Consider the following 20,412-nt stretch of genomic DNA (forward strand, 5'->3'; position numbering starts at 1 on the left):
TTGCTCAGAACATCCATATTTTGGTTGGAAGCAGCAGCACCTTCCCAGCCTGCTGTGAGCACTCCAGTTGCTACACAGGGATTGTTTTTTATGGCAACACCTCCAAGGCCCCAGCCCTCGTTATCCCCGTTTTTAGAAGTGCAGAAGGAGGCACAGGGAGGTCCTGAGGGGCCAGCAGCACATCCCAGCTTCCCTGGAAGCTCCAGGCAGGGCTGGGATCATCCAGCACCATTCCCTGCCCCACAGCAAAGCTGCAGGGTTAAAACTCTGCCCGTGGGGAGAGCAAAGTCTGCCAGTGCCTGCAGCAAGCAGCCTGCAGTTACTGCCTGGGGATTAGCAAAGGTCAGGGTTTAGTGCTCCAGCCCTTCCTTCCCTGCAGGTTGGGAGATTTTGTTGATTTAGGCCGAAAAAATCCCACCCAGCCTGGGGGAGCAGAATTCCTGCAGCAGATGGAGAGAGAATATCCCACCCAGCCCTTGGCTGCTGAGCCTGGCTGGGAATTCAGAGTGTCCTGGTGGGCAAAAACTCCTTCTCAGCCCTCTGGAAAAGCTGGATGCTGCTTCACCCTCTGCTCCTCCTCCTCCTCCTCCTCCTTCTGCCTTTTCAGTCTTTTCATCTCTCCCCTCCCTCCCGCCCATGTTCTCTTTGCCCTGACAACTTTTTCAGGCTGTGGGAGGGATGAGAGCTGCAGATAATGAGCAGCCCTGACTGCTCAGCTCTGCTTTCCTGGGAGAGCTCCAGATCCCTGCAGCCTCCCTCCACCTCTGCCTCCCCCTGCCAGCACTCCCACCCCAGCCATGTGCTGGCTGCTCCCAGAGCCTGAAAAAATACATAAAAATAAATAAATCCCAGCTGGCAGCTCCCAAAAAAACCTCCATTTTTGTGGTTTTGGATCTGGTTTGAGCTCTGGAAAAGGGGTCACTGCAGTTTATCCACAGGAAGCTCTGGTTTGGCAGCAGCAGCTCCTTGCTGAGGGTTTGGGTGGGGGAGACTTCCCAGCTCCCCAAGGAGAGGAGGAATTGCTTTCTCCTGCCTCTGTCCCTGCTGGTTGTGTCCTCCCAGCAGCTTTGCAGGTGGGTCAGGCTCAGGGCAAGGCTCCTGATCTTTCCTTGGTGCTGCTTCCCTGCCCTGGGCTCAGCTGGAAAAAGAAATGATCCAGAAAGGCAAACTGGACAAAGCCTTTAAATGCTTCCAGGATAGCAAAATCTCATCAGAGTTGGGGGGGAAATCCTTAAAAATAAGTATGGGGTTAAAGTGATGTATTTATGAGGTGAAAAACCAGTGGAGAAACTGTCACAGGGATCTCTGTTTATCAGGGAAATGTTCTCACACTCTCATGGTGCCTCACTGGGGGGAAAACCCAGTTTGGAATCATTACTAGAAATCAGTTTGCCAAATCTTACACTCAAGATAAGCCTTTTTTATTGTTCTTGGGCTCAAGAGGCCCAAGGGACTTGCAGCAGGTGTTTGTTGCAGAAGTGGGGCAGGCACAGATCAGGGAGCTGCAGGAATACCTGAGCAGGCAGGGCAGAGGCAGAGCTGCTGATAAACTCTGATCTCTGCCCAGGGCTGGGGGCTGAGCCCTGTGCGTGTCACCAGAGCCCTGGGGACATTCCCAGGGCTGTGGATGCCACCAGCAGCTGCAGCTGAGGCTGTGCAGCTCCTCCAGCTGTGCAGCCCCTCCAGCTGTGCAGCCCCTCCAGCTGTGCAGCCCCCCCTGCATGCCCAGGGCTGTGGATGCACTGAGCCGTGCTGCAGAGATCGGGGGGTTTCCAGCTGGATGGATTTATCCAGCTGAATGTTCCCTGGGCAGGAAAGAGCCTCTGGCATCCTGCAGGGATGCTCCAGACACCCCCTGGACCCCCAAAATGAGGCTGGTCCCTCTGCAGGGTCAGGTTTGGGGCTGGGCTGTGTCCTTTGCCCCATCCCAGAGCTGAGCCCAGCAGGATTCTCCCAGCACACTCAGCATTCCATCCCAGTTTGCCCCTTCCCAGTGTGGAGCTGGGGGTGGGCACAGCTCCAGATGTTCTCACCTCTCTCAGCTCAGCTCCAGATGTTCACACTGTTTTATTTTGGGTGCTTCCCTGGCTCTCTGTCCCCTTCCCCCCTCCCATTCCAAGACCTGTGGCTTTTTTTTTCCCCATTTGTGGCCTGACTTTAATCCCTGCCCCAGTGTTTTGTCCTGCTTGGTGCAGGAATTGAACATTCCAACTCTTTTTTTCCATCCTCCCCCCAAACCCTGTTGACCCCAGACCCCTTGGAGGTGAATGAGAGGTGAGGACACAGGATTTTTTGTGTCCCCAGGACACTTTTCCACTTTTCCTCCTGCTCTGATGGATGCTGAGAGAAGAGCCAGTGGTTCCTCCCCCCAGGCAGAGCTGTTCCCTGGGGATCCCCCTGCTCTGGGAGCACCAGGAGCTGGATCCTGCCAGAGCAGCAGCAGATTTCCACCCCCTCAATTAGGTTCAATTAAGGAGCGGGGTCAGAGCCACACAATATCCTGTTGACATCACACGAAGGGCAATTCCAGAGGGGAAGGGGCTTTTGCTGAGCACAAAAACCTCCAAGAGGGCCGTGGCCTCTCCTCCTGCCTCCATTATCCAACATCCTCATGGAAAAGGTGTCGAGGGGAGAGCAGCCCTTTTCCCTCGGGGGTGGGGAGGGGGTTTGGATAACCTGCCTCATTAGTGGCTGGATGACATCATTATCTCACATTAGCCACACTCTCCCCGAGGTAATTGGGGAGCCTCTGGAATGGCCCCCTGACCTTTAATTAATGCAGCGGGGTCTTTTCCTTGTGCTGCTCCTGGCTCTGCCTCCAGCAGCTGCTTCTTGTTAAGATGCCAGAGCAGGGCAGCCTTGGTCCCACGCCGGGGCTCTCTGAGCCTCTCTGCCCCCAGGGGAGGAATAAAAAAGGAGCAGGAACAGCCTCAGCTGCTGCCTGACTCTGCTCCTGCCTTTTTCCAGCAGCCCCTCGCTGGCTCCAGGCGCTGCCTGGGCAATTAGCCAGGAGCTGATTAAGCCAGCCCTGCCCACGGTGCCGTGGAGAAGGGGGGGTGTGGAACCAACAGGGTTTTGCTTGGAAAAGGAGAATTTAGGGGGAATTTTGGGTGGGGAGGTGCTGGCACGGATCTGCCCCATTCCTGGAGCAGCAGGGACAGGGGGACTGAGATTTCTCCAGCCCAGACCATTCCCACCATCTGTCCCAGCTCTGGATTGTTCCGTTTGCTGCTCTGCTGGGATGGATAATCCAGAGTCATTCCTGTGGCACCAGCTCCAACCCCAATCCTGCCCCAGGAACCTCCAAGCTGGGGAGATCAGGGCTGCAATTCCCCGTGGGGTTTTGTATTCAAAAATGTGGAAACAAATTAAGGAAATCTCTGTTCAGATCTTTTCATTCCCAGGTGAATGAAAAAAATTTTCATTCTCATCATTCCCAGGTGCTGATTTTGGGATCAGTGATGTCCTTGGGAGCCTCAGCTGGTGGCACCGTGTCACTGTCCCTGCTGGTGGCAGGGATCAGGGCTGGGATCAGGGATCAGGGATCAGGGCAGGGATCAGGGATCAGGGATCAGGGCTGGGATCAGGGATCAGGGCAGGGATCAGGGATCAGGGATCAGGGCAGGGATCAGGGATCAGGGCAGGGATCAGTGCCAGGATCAGGGCAGGGATCAGGGCAGGGATCAGGGCAGGGATCAGGGCAGGGATCAGGGATCAGTGCCAGGATCAGGGCAGGGATCAGGGCAGGGATCAGGGCAGGGATCAGTGCCAGGATCTGGGATCAGTGCCAGGATCAGGGCAGGGATCAGGGCTGGGATCAGGGATCAGGGCAGGGATCAGGGCTGGGATCAGGGATCAGGGCAGGGATCAGGGCAGGGATCAGCGCTGGGATCAGGGATCAGGGCAGGGATCAGGGCAGGGATCAGGGATCAGGGCAGGGATCAGGGCAGGGATCTGGGATCAGGGCCAGGATCAGGGCAGGGATCAGCACAAGGATCAGGGCAGGGATCTGGGATCAGGGCAGGGATCAGGGCAGGGATCTGGGATCAGGGCTGGGATCAGCACAAGGATCAGCACAAGGATCAGGGCAGGGATCAGGGATGGGATCTGGGATCAGGGCAGGGATCAGGGCAGGGATCAGGGATCAGGGCAGGGATCAGTGCCAGGATCAGGGCAGGGATCAGGGCTGGGATCAGGGCCAGGATCTGGGCTGGGATCAGGGTTGGGATCAGGGCAGGGATCAGGGATCAGGGATCAGGGCAGGGATCAGTGCCAGGATCAGGGCTGGGATCAGCTCAGGGATCAGGGCAGGGATCAGGGCTGGGATCTGGGATCAGGGCAGGGATCTGGGATCAGCACAAGGATCAGGGCAGGGATCAGGGCAGGGATCAGGGCCAGGATCTGGGCAGGGATCAGGGTTGGGATCAGCACAAGGATCAGGGCAGGGATCAGGGCTGTCACCAAGTCCCTCCCAGCCTCATGGAATTGGGCTTTTCCCTTCTCCCAGCAGCTGCACGGATGCTCAGGATTCCCCCAAACCCCAAACTCCTCCCCTGGCCGCTCCAGTACCACCACATCCCCCCTGTTCTGCACACCCCAGAGTTCAGTTTTAGGATTCCCACAGAGAATTTTAACCTCTTGGAGAGGAGGTTAAAAACCCAGGGAAAACGCTGACTATGTGGCTGTAAGTGACATCTAGTGGAAACGGTAGGAAAAGGAGGGCACAGGTAAAAAAAAAGAAAGAAAAAAAAAGAAAAAAATCCCCAACCTGATCCTGTCAGACTCAGGGTGAGGGAAATGGATTTTTGTGAGCTGAAAACTCAGCCCAGAGGCCTCTTTCCCGGACTTGTAAGAAAAAATATATTGAATAAATAGAATAATAATGGAATAACAATATGGATTAATAATGGAATGAAGAGGAAGAAGAGAATGAAGAGAATATGGAATAATAAAATAGGATAAAGGGAATGGTTTCCTCTGCCTGGATAGAGATTCTCTCCTCAGTGGACAGCACGGAAAGGGAGGTGGCTGCTCTGCCCCTGTCACTGCCACCCCTGTCACTGTCACCCTGCCCCTGGCACCGCCACCCCTGTCACTGTCACCCTGCCCCTGGCACTGCCACCCCTGGCACTGCCACCCTTCCCCTGGCACTGCCACCCTGCCCCTGGCACTGCCACTCCTGGCACTGCCACCGTGCCCCTGGCACTGCCACCCCTGTCACTGTCACCCTGCCCCTGTCACTACCACTCCTGGCACTGCCACCCCTGTCACTGCCACCCTTCCCCTGGCACTGCCACCCCTGTCACTGTCACCCTTCCTCTGGCACTGCCACCCCTGGCACTGCCACCCCTGTCACTGCCACCCTTCCCCTGGCACTGCCACCCCTGTCACTGTCACCCTTCCCCTGGCACTGCCACCCCTGTCACTGTCACCCTGCCCCTGTCACTGCCACTCCTGGCACTGCCACCCCTGGCACTGCCACCCTTCCCCTGGCACTGCCACCCCTGTCACTGTCACCCTGCCCCTGGCACTGCCACTGTGCCCCTGTCACTGCCACCCCTGGCACTGCCACCCCTGCCCAGCCCGGGGCTGTTCTTGTGCCAGCAAAGCCAAAAACTCGCGCAGAAATGTGAAACCCGGCGAGCCTTGGATTAGGAGGCCGAAACTGCGGCCAGGAGCCGAACTTTGGGAAGAGCTTGGCAGAGTTTCAGCCCAGCGTGGGCTGGGATTCAACTGAGCCGAGCGTGACCTTTGCATGAGCCCGCTGCTGGCGGCTCCGGGAGCATGGGCTGGAATTTTAACAGAGCCTGGGGAGGGAGTTTCAGCAAGAAAAAATAAAATAACAAAACCAAGAAAACCAAAAAAAAAAAAAAAAAAAAGTTAAAGGGTTTGGGCAAAAACAAAGCGGAGGTTTGGGGGTGATAATTGCGGCTCACCTGCCCCCAAACCAGCAAAACCAGCCGGGTGGTTGCGGCTTGGCTGCGCTCGGAGTTTCGCTGCAGGGTTAACCCTTTCCTCAGCTGCTTTCCCTGGGCTGGATCCCAATTCCTGTTTTTTTCCGCTGTGCCCATCCCCAGGGGGGTCTCCCGGCTGTGGCAGGCTGTTCCTCGGGGGAATTTATGGAAATGAGGGAATGAAGGGGTCAGGGGCAGATCCCGAGGTGGGAGGGCAGGGAGAGCGCAGGGTGGGTGTCCAGGAGCAGCCGGACACGGACACACAAACCGCTGCTGTCAGTGCCTGGGGCTCGGGGATCATCCAGCTAAAAATGAAAATATTCACAAATAAAACCCTCAGACCCGGGCCAAGCTTCTCTTGCTCCTCTGTGGACAGATGGGTTTTTTCCATTGTGCTTTATTTTATTTTTTCTTTTTCTCTCTTCCTGCCCTGCCTCGCAGCATGTGATGGGTGTAGATCAGGGCAGGGAGGATCTCTCTAATCAAACCCACATTTCTCTGCATTGTCTGGGCTCTCTCACGGGAATTCAGCCAAACCCCCGCGCTCGTGGGGCTTGAGAAGCTGCACAAAGGTAGAATTTTCCCAGATGGAATTTCCTGGGGAGGAAAGGAATTATTCCCCATTGCCCTGAGAGCTCCTTTCCCAGAAACGGAGGTTCCTTTACACGGCGGGTGGTGAATGCTGAGCCGGGCTCAAAGCTTGATCGGGATCAAGGTGTCTCCATCCCAAAGGAAGAGCTACTCCCACTTTTCCTGCCTTTCCCATGCCCTTGATCCCGGCTGTTCCTGTGTCCCACCGGGCACGGGGGGGACACATCTCTGTTTCATTTCATCCTCTTCTCTCATTACAGCCTGGCTTTGGTTATTTATATCCCGTCCTTAATCCCACAGCGCCCACCCTGGAGGTGCTGGGTGCTGGGATGGGGCTGCAGCATCCCAGCATCTGGCCAGAAACCTGCAGCCAGAAATCCCGGAGAGGTGAATAAACCAAGAGGGAAACGGGACACGGGCTCTGCACTGCCACTAAATGTCCTTGGCGAGGACATTTAGAGGTGGCACCGTGCCCCTCTGTCACCTGAGGGGCTCAGGGACAGCTGGACCTGCCCTTCAAAGCCACGCTGGGATTTTCTGGCCACCCTAAAAGGAGGGGAAGCGTTCTCTGATGGATTCTGTGTGGGCTTTTCCCTGCAGAAATCCTGAGCTGTGTCCCGCTCCGGCTGTGTTTGCGGCCCCGGGTGGGACATGTGGCTGTGTGGCCGTGCAGCTGTGCTCCAGGGTGACACCGTGGCCACCACGGTGACCTCTGCCCCTCTCATGTTCCCTGCGGGCCGAGTTAAAGGTTTCTGTGCCTCAAAGGGAAGGAAATCGCCCGCAGCCAAGGGGAGGAAGCCGCTCGGTTTCCCCTCCGCATCTGCGAGGGAAGCCAGATGTGGAAGGCGATAGGGCTTGAGGCAGCAGCGCTTCCTTTCCAGATGTTGCTGGCGGGGTGTTTCCTCCAGCTGCGCCCGGGCCGGGCTGTCCCGGCTCTGTGCAGTGCGGGACAGCGGCCACGATGGGGAGCTTCCATCCCGGGCATGGGACAGCGGGGCGGGACACGGGGCTGGGCTGTGCCCTGGCTGCGGGGACAGGGACAGGGACAGGGACAGGGACAGGGGCAGGGACAGGGACAGGGACAGGGACAGGAACAGGGACAGGGACAGGGACAGGGACAGGGACAGAAACAGGAACAGGGACAGGGACAGAAACAGGGACAGAACCACGGACAGGAACAGGGACAGGGACAGGGGCAGGGACAGGGACAGGGACAGGGACAGGGACAGAACCACAGACAGGAACAGGGACAGGAACAGGAACAGGGACAGAAACAGGGACAGGGACAGGGACAGGGACAGGAACAGGGACAGAACCACGGACAGGAACAGGGACAGAACCACAGACAGGAACAGGGACAGAAACAGGGACAGAACCACGGACAGGAACAGGGACAGAACCACAGACAGGAACAGGGACAGAAACAGGGACAGGAACAGGGACAGGAACAGGGATAGGGACAGGAACAGAAACAGGAACAGAAAAAGGAACAGGGACAGGGACAGAACCAGGAACAGGGACAGGAACAGGGACAGAACCACGGACAGGAACAGGGACAGGAACAGGGACAGAAACAGGAACAGGGACAGGAACAAGGACAGAAACAGGGACAGAACCACGGACAATAACAGGGACAGAACCACAGACAGGAACAGGGACAGAAACAGGTACAGAACCAGGGACAGGAACAGGGACAGGAACCAGGGACAGGAACAGGGACAGAATCAGGAACAGGGACAGAACCAGGGACAGAACCAGGGACAGGAACAGGGACAGAACCAGGAACAGGGACAGAAACAGGGACAGAAACAGGGACAGAACCACGGACAGGAACAGGGACAGAAACAGGGACAGGGACAGGAACAGAACCACGGACAGGAATAGGGACAGGAACAGGGACAGAAACAGGGACAGGGACAGGAACAGAACCACGGACAGGAACAGGGACAGAACACGGGGCTGGGCTGTCCCTTGGCTGTGGGGACAGAACCAGCAGCTGTCCCCCAGCTCCCTGGGGCTGGCATTGCCACCACCTGGCCCTGGAGGGAACCCTCGAGAGCTTTGGGACCCCCAAAGGGGTGCAGAGCTCAGGGGTCTCTCTCAACCCCCCCAGCATGCCCTGGCTATGGCCAGCTGGGGTGTTGTGGTGGCCACGGGGGTGGCTGGAGCCTTTGGGGCAGTGCTGGTGGCCAGCAGGGCTTGGGGTCACTGGCCCAGCCCCTGGCCTGCAGGCAGCTCTTTCAGGGCAGCTATTTCTGGTGCTGGGATGGGGAGGAAGGAGGGAGGAAGGTTCCGGGGAGCTGAGGGTTATTTCTGGCTCGGCTGTGTGACCTGCCAGGCCTCCTTTGGCCCCTCTGTCACCCCCCCCGTGCCAGGCTGTCCCCGAGCCCGCAGCCCAAGGCTCCCACACGTGGCCCAGGTGGCCCTGGCTGGCTCGGGACAGCTGCCACACGCCCTGCGAGGCAGGATTGTCACAAGATGCTGGCTGCGATCTCCTGATGTCACCCGGCAGCAATAAACGGCCTGGGAGTGCCCTAAATAGGTGAACCCTGCCCCTGAGGTGATTTTGTGTCACCCTGCAGAGGGTGACTAAGGCAAAGAAGTGGCACAGTGGGAAAAAGGACAGTCCCTGGGCAGCCAGGTGTGCCAAAGGCTGGCACCTGGAGTGACCCCGGAAAGGAGCAGGGGATATCAGGAGTGACCCTAGGAGGGAGCAGGGGATATCAGGAGTGACCCTAGGAGGGAGCAGGGGACATCAGGAGTGTCACCAGGAGGGAGCAGAGGACACCTGGCGTGACCCCAGGAGGGAGCAGGGGACATCAGGAGTGACACCAGGAGGGAGCAGAGGGCACCTGGAGTGACACCAGGAGGGAGCAGGGGACATCAGGAGTGACACCAGGAGGGAGCAGAGGGCACCTGGAGTGACACCAGGAGGGAGCAGGGGACACATGGAGTGACCCCAGGAGGGAGCAGGGGGCACCTGGAGTGACCCCAGGAGGGAGCAGGGGACACATGGAGTGACCCCAGGAGGGAGCAGGGGACATCAGGAGTGACACCAGGAGGGAGCAGAGGGCACCTGGAGTGACACCAGGAGGGAGCAGGGGATATCAGGAGTGACCCTAGGAGGGAGCAGGGGGCATCAGGAGTGACACCAGGAGGGAGCAGGGGACATCAGGAGTGACACCAGGAGGGAGCAGGGGGCATCAGGAGTGACACCAGGAGGGAGCAGGGGACATCAGGAGTGACACCAGGAGGGAGCAGAGGGCACCTGGAGTGACACCAGGAGGGAGCAGGGGATATCAGGAGTGACACCAGGAGGGAGCAGAGGGCACCTGGAGTGACACCAGGAGGGAGCAGGGGATATCAGGAGTGACACCAGGAGGGAGCAGGGGGCACCTGGAGTGGTCCCGGCCCCCCAGACCTGGCTGTGGCACAGTCACACACCCTGTCATGTCCCCCACCAGTTCTATATATGGCCCTGCCCTCTCCGGGCCGCTGGCACTGTGACACCGGACTCAAGTGACAGCGGGAGGGAGGAGGGGGGTTTATTTTTATCCCCTGAATGGATCGGAGCTGCAGCCGCGCTCTCGGCCCCCGCGGCATCATGTTGTGCGGGGAGGGCTCTCCTGCGAGGCTGCTCGAATGGCTCCGTCCCCGCCCGGGGCTGGGGGACAGGTAGGATGGCCTTTGTCACCTCCCCGGCCTTTGTCACCTCCCCGCTTGTCCCTCTGCCGGATCCCCGCGGGCTTGGCTGGGATGTCCCCATCGCCCTGTGCTCGGGAATGCTCGGGGATGACAGTCCCAGGTTTTAGGGGGGATTGTGAGGCAAGGGGAGAAGGGGAGAGGAGGGTGAGGTGAGATGCTGCTGTGGAGAGGATGCCAAACCTTCTTTGCAGCTCTGGGAAAATCCCAAAATGCTGAGGAGCGGTGGGGAGAATCCCAAAGCCCTGGGGATCATCCCAAAACCCCGGTGCAGCTCTGGAGAGAATCCCAAAGCTCTTGTGCAGCTGTGGGGAGAATCCCAAAGCTCTGGAGAGAATCCCAAAGCTCTGGGGATCATCCCAAAGCCCTTCTGCAGCTGTGAGGAGAATTCCAAAGCTCTGGGGAGCATTCCAAAGCCCCGATGCAGCTGTGGGGAGAATCCCAAAGCTTTGAGGAGAATCCCAAAGCTCCAGTGCAGCTGTGAGGAGCAGAGGGGGTCTCTCACTGCTGGCTGGCTGGATTATGTCCTGCTGAGGTTGCCAGGGGCTGGAATTTCCAGCTGGAAACGGGTGAGGAGAGGAAGGGAGGGAAGGGAGGACCTGGGACAAAGGGTCGGGGGCACACACGCGGGCTCATGTTCGCCCTCTGTCTGTGCCACCCGCCCCTCCCTGACCCTGTCCCCGCTCCCCGCCGCAGGCATGGATAACTTCGAGTACAGCATCCAGCTGAACGACCGCGAGTGGGCCGAGTTCGTGCGGGCCTCGGAGGAGTGCAGCCTGGCGCCGGCCTCGCTGGCCACGGCCGAGGAGCAGAGCCTCAGTGACATTGAGCAAGGGGACACCTCGGGCCGGGACTGTCCCCGCAGCAGCGAGCCGGGGAGCGCAGCCAGGCGGGGCAGCGAGCCAGCGGCTGGCACGGGCAGCGCTGCGACACGTGGGGTGGCCACTGTCACCGCCCTGCGCTGGCCACAGAGCGCGGGGCAGCGCCCGGCGCCGGAGCTGCTGTCGGGCAGCGAGGACGGAGCGGAGCTGGGCTCTGTGGGCGGGTTCCTGTGTGACAGCGACAAGCCCAGCCTGCCACCCGCTGCCATGCCCAGCGCGCAGAGGAGGCAGCCACCAAGGCCACCCACGGCCACCACGGCTGCTGGTGGCACTGCCCAGGCCAGTTCTGGGCAGGACACGGCGGAGAAAGGGGAGGCCATGGAGCCCCCCGCGCCCCCCGAGCAGGGCGGGCAGGCTGGAGGGGGACAAGCCCCGGTGGCACTGCCGGGAGAGGTGGCACAGCCAGAATTGGTGGCAGAGCCGGGAGCGGTGGCACAGCCAGGAGTGATGGCACAGCCAGAATTGGTGGCACAGCCAGGAAAGGCTCCAGCAGCCTCTGGCTCCGCGGAGGGAGCCGCCGAGAGAAGCGCTGAGCCCCCGGGGAACCCCCCGAGCCCATCCCTGGGGTCGGTGCCCAGGGTGGCCCCGGAGGAGGAGAAGCCGGGCGCGGAGCCGAGCTCCCCGGGCGGATCCCCCAGCGTGGTTCGGCCCAAGGTGCCGGCACAGCCCAGGAAGAGCCGCAGGCAGCGCGGGGCCAGCGGCGCCGAGGGGGAGCGGGACCCTGCGGGGGCACCGGGAGCCGGGAAGGCACCGCCGGGATCCCCGGTGTCCCCTCGGAAGGGCAGAGGGAAGGACAAGGCCAAGGGAGCGCTGGTGAGGCTGGGCAGCGAGGAGGCGGCCGAGAACAAGCGGCCGGTGCCCGGCCCGGGCGGGGACGGCGGAGATGCTCCCCCAAAACAGAGGGGGAAGGAGCCGGGGGCGCAGTCCCCAGGGAAGGCAAAGGGCACCAGGCAGCCAAAGGCAGGACTGGGCGTACGTGACAGTGTCCCCGCGGTCCCCGAGGTGTGCCAGGAGATGCCAGGGAAGCCTCTGCAGCCCGGGAGTGCGGCAGCTTTTGAAAGGAATGCTGCTGAGGGGGCTGGGGGGGAGCCTGCTGCTGAGACCCCCGGAATTGCTGCTGCTGAGACCCCCGGAATTGCTGCTGCTGAGATTCCCAGGAAACCCTCAGAGATACCTGGAGCTCCTGCTGCTGAGACCCCTGGAATTCCTGCTGCTGAGATTCCCAGGAAACCCCCAGAGATCCCTGAAATTCCTGCTGCTGAGATTCGCAGGAAACCCCCAGAGACCCCTGCAGTTCCTGCAGCTGGGATCCCTTGGGAGCCTGCAGCTGCCATTCCCAGGAAACCCGTGGCTGAAATCCCTTGGGAGCCAGCAGCTGGGATCCCCAGGATTCCTACAGTGGGGATCCCTTGGGAGCCTGCAGCAGGGATCCCCAGGAGTCCTGCAGTGGAGATCCCCAGGATCCCTGCAGCTGAGATCCCCAGGATCCCTGCGATTGAGATCCCGTGTGAGCCTGCAGCTGAGATCCCCAAAATTCCTGGAGCTGGGATCCCCACGGTTCCTGGAGCTGGGATCCCTTGGGAAGCTGCAGCTGAGGTCCCCAGGGCCAGGAGCCCCCTGTGCTTTGCTGATGGAGCCTCTCCCAAGCCCAACTCTCTGGATGTGACCTGGCCCGAGATGTACGAGTACCTGTTCTGTGATTCCCAGGAGGAGGAGGAGCTGGGCAGCTCCCTGGAGGGGAGGAAATCCCCCTTGCCCAGGGAAATCTCCTGGCCTGAACTCTACGAGTATCTCTTCAATGAGCCAGAAGGAAGCAGGAAAAAAGGCAAAGCTAAAGACAGGAAAAGAAAGAAGTTCAGCAGCTTGGAACGTGCTGGGGTGCAAAAGGAGACTCCCAGCCCGGCCCCAGGCACGGACACCGTGGTTATCCCAGTCCCTGATGTGTATGGACACTTCTTCCCTGAGAGAGCCCCCAACAGGATGGGCTGGAGAGGGATTTTCTCCATGGCTTCAGCCTCCGAGGTGAGGAGAGCCGTGGGGGCTCTGAGGTCCCTGCTGCAGCGGGGAGGAGGCCAAGGCTCGGGCTCGCAGGCCCTGGTGCCCCGGAGGTGTGGAGAGCAGCTGGCCCTGGTCCCGCTGGGGGGAGCCCAGCTGTGGCCAGAGGATGGGGACACGGGCCTGGCACTGAGAGGTGAGTCCTGGAACATCTGCAGGGACATGGCCGGGCTGTGTCACCCTGGGGATGCTCCCTGTGTCACCCTGGGGACGTTCCCTGTGTCACCCTGGGGATGCTCCCTGTGTCACCCTGGGGACGTTCCCTGTGTCACCCTGGTGTCCCTTGGGATGCTCCCTGTGTCACCCTGGTGTCCCTTGGGATGCCCCTGTATCACCCTTGGGATGCTCCCTGTGTCACCCTGGGGATGCTCCCTGTGTCACCCTGGGGGCATTCCCTGTGTCACCCTGGGGATGCTCCCTGTGTCACCCTGGTGTCCCTTGGGATGCTCCCTGTGTCACCCTGGGGACGCTCCCTGTGTCACCCTGGGGATGCTCCATGTGTCACCCTGGTGTCCCTTGGGATGCTCCCTGTGTCACCCTGGGGACGCTCCCTGTGTCACCCTGGGGGCATTCCCTGTGTCACCCTGGGGATGCTCCCTGTGTCACCCTGGTGTCCCTTGGGATGCTCCCTGTGTCACCCTGGGGACGCTCCCTGTGTCACCCTGGGGATGCTCCCTGTGTCACCCTGGTGTCCCTTGGGATGCTCCCTGTGTCACCCTGGGGATGCTCCATGTGTCACCCTGGTGTCCCTTGGGATGCTCCCTGTATCACCCTGGGAACGCTCCCTGTGTCACCCTGGTGTCCCTGGGAATGTTCCCTGTGTCACCCTGGGAATGTTCCCAGTGTCACCCTGGTCACAGCTAATTAACGAGCCAGTTTTAATTAAAAGCCTGATCAAATGAATAGGAGAAAAAACAACCTGATCTTGAGATACGGCTGGAAGTTGTTCCAGGCTGGGAATGCAGCAGTGCAGGAAATGCAGCAGTGCAGGGAGTGCAGCAGGGCAGGGAGTGCAGCAGTGCAGGGAATGCAGCAGTGCAGGGAGTGCAGCTGTGCAGGGAGTGCAGCTGTGCAGGGAGTGCAGCAGTGCAGGAGATGCAGCAGTGCAGGGAGTGCAGCAGGACAGGGGATGCAGCGGTACAGGGAATGCAGTGGTGCAGGGAGTGCAGCAGGACAGGGGATGCAGCAGGGCAGGGAGTGCAGCTGTGCAGGGAATGCAGCAGTGCAGGGAGTGCAGCTGTGCAGGGAGTGCAGCAGGGCAGGGAGTGCAGGGAGTGCAGCTGTGCAGGGAATGCAGCAGTGCAGGAGGTGCAGCAGTGCAGGGAGTGCAGCAGTGCAGGGAATGCAGCAGTGCAGGGAGTGCAGCAGTGCAGGGAGTGCAGGGAGTGAAGCAGTGCAGGGAGTGCAGCAGTGCAGGGAGTGCAGGGAGTGCAGCAGTGCAGGGAGTGCAGCAGTGCAGGGAATGCAGCAGTGCAGGGAGTGCAGCAGTGCAGGGAGTGCAGGGAATGCAGCAGTGCAGGGAGTGCAGCTGTGCAGGGAATGCAGCAGTGCAGGGAGTGCAGCAGTGCAGGGAATGCAGCAGTGCAGGGAATGCAGCAGTGCAGGGAATGCAGAAGTGCAGGGAGTGCAGGGAGTGAAGCAGTGCAGGGAATGCAGCAGTGCAGGGAGTGCAGCAGTGCAGGGAGTGCAGCAGTGCAGGGAGTGCAGCTGTGCAGGGAATGCAGCAGTGCAGGAGGTGCAGCAGTGCAGGGAGTGCAGCAGTGCAGGGAATGCAGCAGTGCAGGGAATGCAGCAGTGCAGGGAGTGCAGAGCACTCAGGGATGTTTCCAGCCCTGGAGGAGGCTGCGGTGGGGGCGATGCCCGGGGGATGCTGAGCACTCTCGGGTTTGTGCCTGGGGACACTGGGGACAGGAGGGGACCCTGCCTGAGTCCCCAGGAATTGCTCTGTCCTAAATCTGCTCCTCCGCAGCCACGCAGGGACCTGGGGACAGCCTGGGGTGACTCTGACAAAAAACCCCGCCGAGTTTTCAGCCCGGCGTGCGACTCGGAGCGGTGACAAACCTGCCACCATCCTTCGAGCCCTGAACAAACCCCTTTGACTCGGTCAATCCCAAACCCCTCAGGGCTGATCTGCCGAGGCGGAGGGAGGGGAGGGGCGGCGGGGAGGTGGCACAAAGCCCCCAGAGCCGCTGTTTGTGCCGCGGCAGGAGCGGAGGAGCCCCGCCTGCCCAGCCACAAGGACATGTGCCTCGTCTTCTGCGCCTTCGCCTCCTGGGCTGTGAAGACATCTGACCTGCAGGCTCCGGATGCCTGGAAGACCAGTACGTGCAGTGCCGGGGGGGCTCTGGGGGACACTTGGCAAGGAGAAAAAATCGGGGTATTTATACCTGCAGCCTTTTCCTGGTTTGCCAAAGTGGCTTCTCTGTCCTCTAATCCTGATTCCTGCTCATTTCTTTTGTGCTTTCCCTACACAGTTGAGCTCCATGCAGCTCCTGACAGGGATCAGTTTATCAGGATTTCCTCAGGACCTGGATTTAGGTTTAGATTCCCCCCACCCTGGCTGGAATGAAATTCCCAAGTTTTTCTGATATAGCTGGAAGATTTAATCTTCTCCCCAAACGCAGCTCAGCTGAGGGACCATCCTCCTTCCCTGGGGCTCTGTGGGATCCTCTCCTCTCCACCCCAGCTCTGGGGAGCTGCTGGGGAGAGAGGAAGCTGAGGAAACACAAATTCATGGAATCCCACAGGAGTGGGGATGGATGGATGAGCAGGGAATGGCTCTGGGAGAGCAGCATTCCAAATTCCTGCCTGGAGAACCTTTCCAGAGCAGCATTCCCAAATCCTGCCCTGAATGCAGCAACTCCAGCTCTGGAGAGTTTTCCAGACTGATATTCCAAATTCCTGCCTGGAGAATCCTCCCAGAGCAGTATTCCCAATTCCTGCCCTTCCAGAGTGACATTCCAAACTCCTGCCCTGGACAAACTTTCCACACCAAGATTCCCAACTCCTGCCTGGAGAAACATTCCAGACCAACATCCCCAATTCCTTCCTTTCCAGACCAACATCCCCAATTCCTTCCCTTCCAGACCAACATCCCCAATTCCTTCCCTTCCAGACCAACATTCCCAATTCCTTCCTTTCCAGACCAACATTCCCAATTCCTTCCCTTCCAGACCAACATTCCCAATTCCTTCCTTTCCAGACCAACATCCCCAATTCCTTCCCTTCCAGACCAACATCCCCAATTCCTTCCCTTCCAGACCAACATTCCCAATTCCTTCCTTTCCAGACCAACATTCCCAATTCCTTCCCTTCCAGACCAACATTCCCAATTCCTTCCCTTCCAGACCAACATCCCCAATTCCTTCCCTTCCAGACCAACATTCCAAATTCCTTCCTTTCCAGACCAACATCCCCAATTCCTTCCCTTTCAGACCAACATTCCCAATTCCTTCCCTTCCAGACCAACATTCCCAATTCCTTCCCTTCCAGACCAACATCCCCAATTCCTTCCTTTCCAGACCAACATCCCCAGTTCCTTCTCTTCCAGACCAACATTCCCAATTCCTTCCCTTCCAGACCAACATCCCCAATTCCTTCCTTCCCTGACCAACATCCCCAATTCCTTCCTTTCCAGACCAACATTCCCAATTCCTCCCTGGACAGCCCTTCCATGGGAAGCAATTCCAGGGTCGAGGCTTCCTGCTGCTTTTCCAGGCGAGGAATGTTCCCTGCTAAGGTCACCAGGAAGGTGACACCGGGCTGGGAATAGCAGCTGAGCTCAGCTGCTCGGGGCCATCGTCACAAGCAGCTCTTGGCTCCTTCCCCCCTCCCTGCTGAGGGGTTTGGGATGGAGGACGTGGCCCTGGGAAGGTGTGGAAAGGGGGAGACGCTCCTCGTGAGCTGGGATGGAATAACCAGGAGGGGAGGGAGGCAGGAGCAGTTCCACACCCCAGAGCTGCCACTCCATCTGGGCTTTTATATTTTTGTATTTTTATATATTTTTATTTTTATATACTTTTATATTTTTTATATTTTTGCATTTTTATATATTTCTATTTTTATATATTTTTGTCTTTGTATGATTTTATTTTTAATATTTTTATGATGTCTCCATGCACCCAAACTCTGAGCATCCATGAAATCTCCCTCTGGATCTCTGTATCCAAATCCTGCTCATCACCTATTGGGCATTTTCCTTTTAAAAAAGCCATTTTAAATGAAATTATGATGTCTCCATGCACCCAAACGCTGAGCATCCATGAAATCTCTCTCTGGATCTCTGTATCCAACCGCTGCACATAGAGGAGTGTATTTTCCTTTAAAAAACTCATTTTTAAATGCAGTTATGATGTGTCCATGCACCCAAACTCTGAGCATGCATGGAATCTGCCTCTGGATCTCTGCATCCAGCCCCTGCTCATCACCTACTGGGCATTTTCCTTAAAAAAAACCTCATTTTTAAATGCAGTTATGATTACATGCACCCAAATTCTGAGCATGCATGGAATCTGCCTCTGGATCTCTGCATCCAGCCCCTGCTCGTCACCTATTGGGCATTTTCCTTTAAAAAAGCCATTTTAAATGAAATTATGATGTCTCCAAGTACCCAAACTCTGAGATTGGATGTGGCCACCCAGGCTGGGAACGCGAGGAAAGGCGGGAGGGGGGCGGGGGAGGGAGCGACCCCCGCGCGTCCCGCGGAGAAATTTGGGGAAAGCTGCGGGAATGAGCTGGGAATGTGCTGGGCTCTTTCCAGTGTTCCTGGCGAGCTTCGGGACCCTCTCGGCCATCCGCTACTTCCGACGGCAGGTCAGGGAAGGGCACCCCCGGACTTAACCCCTGCCGCGCCGGAGCCGCTGCCCCAGGCTGGGACTCTGCTCTGGGCGCTGGGAGAAGCCCGGAGCCGGCACCGAGGGTTTCTCCATCCCCGTGCGGACGGGACAGGGGGGCACAAAGGGACTGGGACCCTCCCGGGGACAGGAACGGGCGGGGTGGCACCGCTGGTCCCTCCTCCCTGCCGGACTCACCTGGCGGCGCGGGGCGGTGGTCGGGATAGTCGCGACAGACGGAGGGATCTCCACATGCTGGTCTTGGAATTTGCGGTTTGTTGCGCAGGGTGTGGGTGAAAAGGGCAGAAGGAGAGTGGGGGACAGTGAGAGTTCTAAGAGGTAAGAGAGAGGGAAGTAAGAGAGCGAAGTAAGAGAGATTTTCCCGTTTACAGCACCATAAATCTTCAATATTGAATATTCTAATTTCCGCTCACCAATCTAATACGGGATACAAATCCTACAGCATTTACATACAGCCTATAAGAATAATTACATCACCTTAATGTGTTAGACTTTAAACCCTAAAAATTACTCTTTGGACCCTTTCTGCCAATCCAGCAGGGTCTTCTCTGACCTTTGGACCATTGTTCTATCAAGAGGGGATTATTTTCCTGGCCGTCCTATTGTCTTCTATTTATTTAGTAACTCAGCTTTGGTATCCCAAATATTTCATTTCAATCTCACTGGTGGTTTCCACATTCTCAGAATCTTTTGTTGGTAATCATATTTATAAGGTTTTCCTGATTCATCCTTCCCAACAACGCAGGAAGAAAGGAAATGTTTCATCACCACAAAAAAAACCCCAAAATAAAACAAAAAAAATCCGGGATAGGTGTGAAGGAGGATAAGAGAGCTTTAGGAAGAGCTTGGCTAAGCTGGGCTGGGCTAAGCCTGGGCTGGGTTTTGCGGGGATGGAAATTGTCTTGGCACAGCCCAGCGCTCCGTGACCGCTCAAATCCTCTCGGGTTTCGCTCCCGAGAAATCCCAGCTCGGCTCAGGGATAAAGTTTCTGCCAGAGCCACCCTGGGGACACGTCCCCATCCCGGGGGACAAGGACAGGGTGGGAAGGGCGGAGGGAAAAGGGGCTGAGCTCGGGAAGCGCCAGGAAAGAGGAGAGGAGAGGAGCGGGAAGGGTGTGGGAGGGAAAGGAAATATTTGATTTATTTTCATTTTGTGCCTCCCGTCCTGGAGAGGCAAAGTGGGGAAGGCACGAGGGGGTCTGGGATGGAAAAGTGGGGGGAAAATGAAATTATTCAGATTTGGGAATTTGGGATGGGGCACAGTGAGGTCTGGGAATTTGGGATGGGGCACAGTGAGATTTGGGAATTTGGGATGGACAGGGGCACAGTGAGATTTGGGAATTTGGGATGGAGCACAGTGAGATTTAGGAATTTGTGATGGACAGGGGCACAGTGAAATTTGGGAATTTGGGATGGGGCACAGTGAGATTTGGGAATTTGGGATGGACTGGGGCACAGTGAGATTTGGGAATTTGGGATGGAGCACAGTGAGATTTAGGAATTTGTGATGGACAGGGGCACAGTGAAATTTGGGAATTTGGGATGGGGCACAGTGAGATTTGGGAATTTGGGATGGACAGGGGCACAGTGAGATTTGGGAATTTGGGATGGGTGGGCTCTGCACCCCCCTGAACATGGAGAAGGTTTCTGTGGAGGAGGAGAGCAGGTGGAATGTGCTGGAAGCTTCTAATAAAGTTTTATCTCATTTATTACTCCCGTGTCCTCCCTTCTGTCTGTCAGAGGAGCTCTGGGTTCCCCAGGAGGAGAATTTCCAGGAGGAGAATTAATTGCCAGGAGGAGAATTTTGGGGAGAAAAATTTTCTAATTTTCCCTTCACTCTGATTTTTTTTTTTCCTTCATTCTCATTTTCCCTTCATTCAGATCTTTCCTTCACTCTAATTTTTCTCCATTGTGTTTTTTTTCCCCTTCACTCTGATTTTTCTCCTTCATTCTCATTTTTCTTTCACTCCGATTTTTCCTGCACTCTGATTTTCCCTTCACCTCAATTTTCCTTTATTCTGATTTTTCCTTCACTCTGATTTTCCCTTCAATTTTTTCCTTCACCTCCGGGTGCTGAAACCAGAACAATTCCCATGGGAATTTCTGCAGTTTTTCGGGGTTTTGGGGTTTGAGTTGGGGTTTTTGGGGTCTGAGTTGGGGTTTTTCGGGGCTTTGGGGGTTTGAGTTAGGATTTTTCGGGGTGTTTGGATTTTTGTTTTTCAGGGGTTTGGGGTGTTTTCGGGGTTTTGGGTTTGAGTTAGGATTTTTCGGGGTTTTTGGGTTTGAGTTTTTCAGGGGTTTGGGGATTTTTCAGGGTTTTGGGGGTTTGAGTTGGGATTTTTCGGGGTTTCAGGAGGTTTGAATTGTGTTTTTTGGG

The 20,412-nt window shown here is 57.5% G+C and overlaps 2 protein-coding genes across 2 annotated transcripts in view; both read left to right on the forward strand.

Moving 5' to 3' along the window:
* The window catches only part of INTS11 (integrator complex subunit 11), a 258,653-nt gene that overhangs the window by 233,210 nt on the left and 5,031 nt on the right, over positions 1 to 20,412 (forward strand). The gene's annotated exons all lie outside the window — the stretch shown is intronic.
* Positions 10,059 to 18,049, forward strand: PERM1 (PPARGC1 and ESRR induced regulator, muscle 1). The gene is made up of 4 exons (XM_079326187.1): positions 10,059 to 10,220; positions 10,944 to 13,319; positions 15,391 to 15,504; positions 17,943 to 18,049. The coding sequence occupies exons 2-4, from the start codon at positions 10,946 to 10,948 to the stop codon at positions 18,020 to 18,022; spliced, it is 2,568 nt and encodes an 855-aa protein (XP_079182313.1). The 5' UTR covers positions 10,059 to 10,220; positions 10,944 to 10,945; the 3' UTR covers positions 18,023 to 18,049.

Source organism: Erithacus rubecula (genome assembly GCF_903797595.1).
Source record: "Erithacus rubecula genome assembly, chromosome: 24".
In the NCBI taxonomy this organism is placed as follows: domain Eukaryota; kingdom Metazoa; phylum Chordata; class Aves; order Passeriformes; family Muscicapidae; genus Erithacus; species Erithacus rubecula.

What these genes read in the sequence shown, in the direction of transcription:
- PERM1 (XM_079326187.1), top strand. Translation starts at nt 10,946, where the DNA reads ATGGATAACTTCGAGTACAGCATCCAGCTGAACGACCGCGAGTGGGCC. An exon ending in CACGGGCCTGGCACTGAGAG is followed by an intron (nt 13,320 to 15,390) that starts GTGAGTCCTGGA and finishes GTGCCGCGGCAG; the next exon opens with GAGCGGAGGAGCCCCGCCTG. An exon ending in TCCGGATGCCTGGAAGACCA is followed by an intron (nt 15,505 to 17,942) that starts GTACGTGCAGTG and finishes GGCTCTTTCCAG; the next exon opens with TGTTCCTGGCGAGCTTCGGG.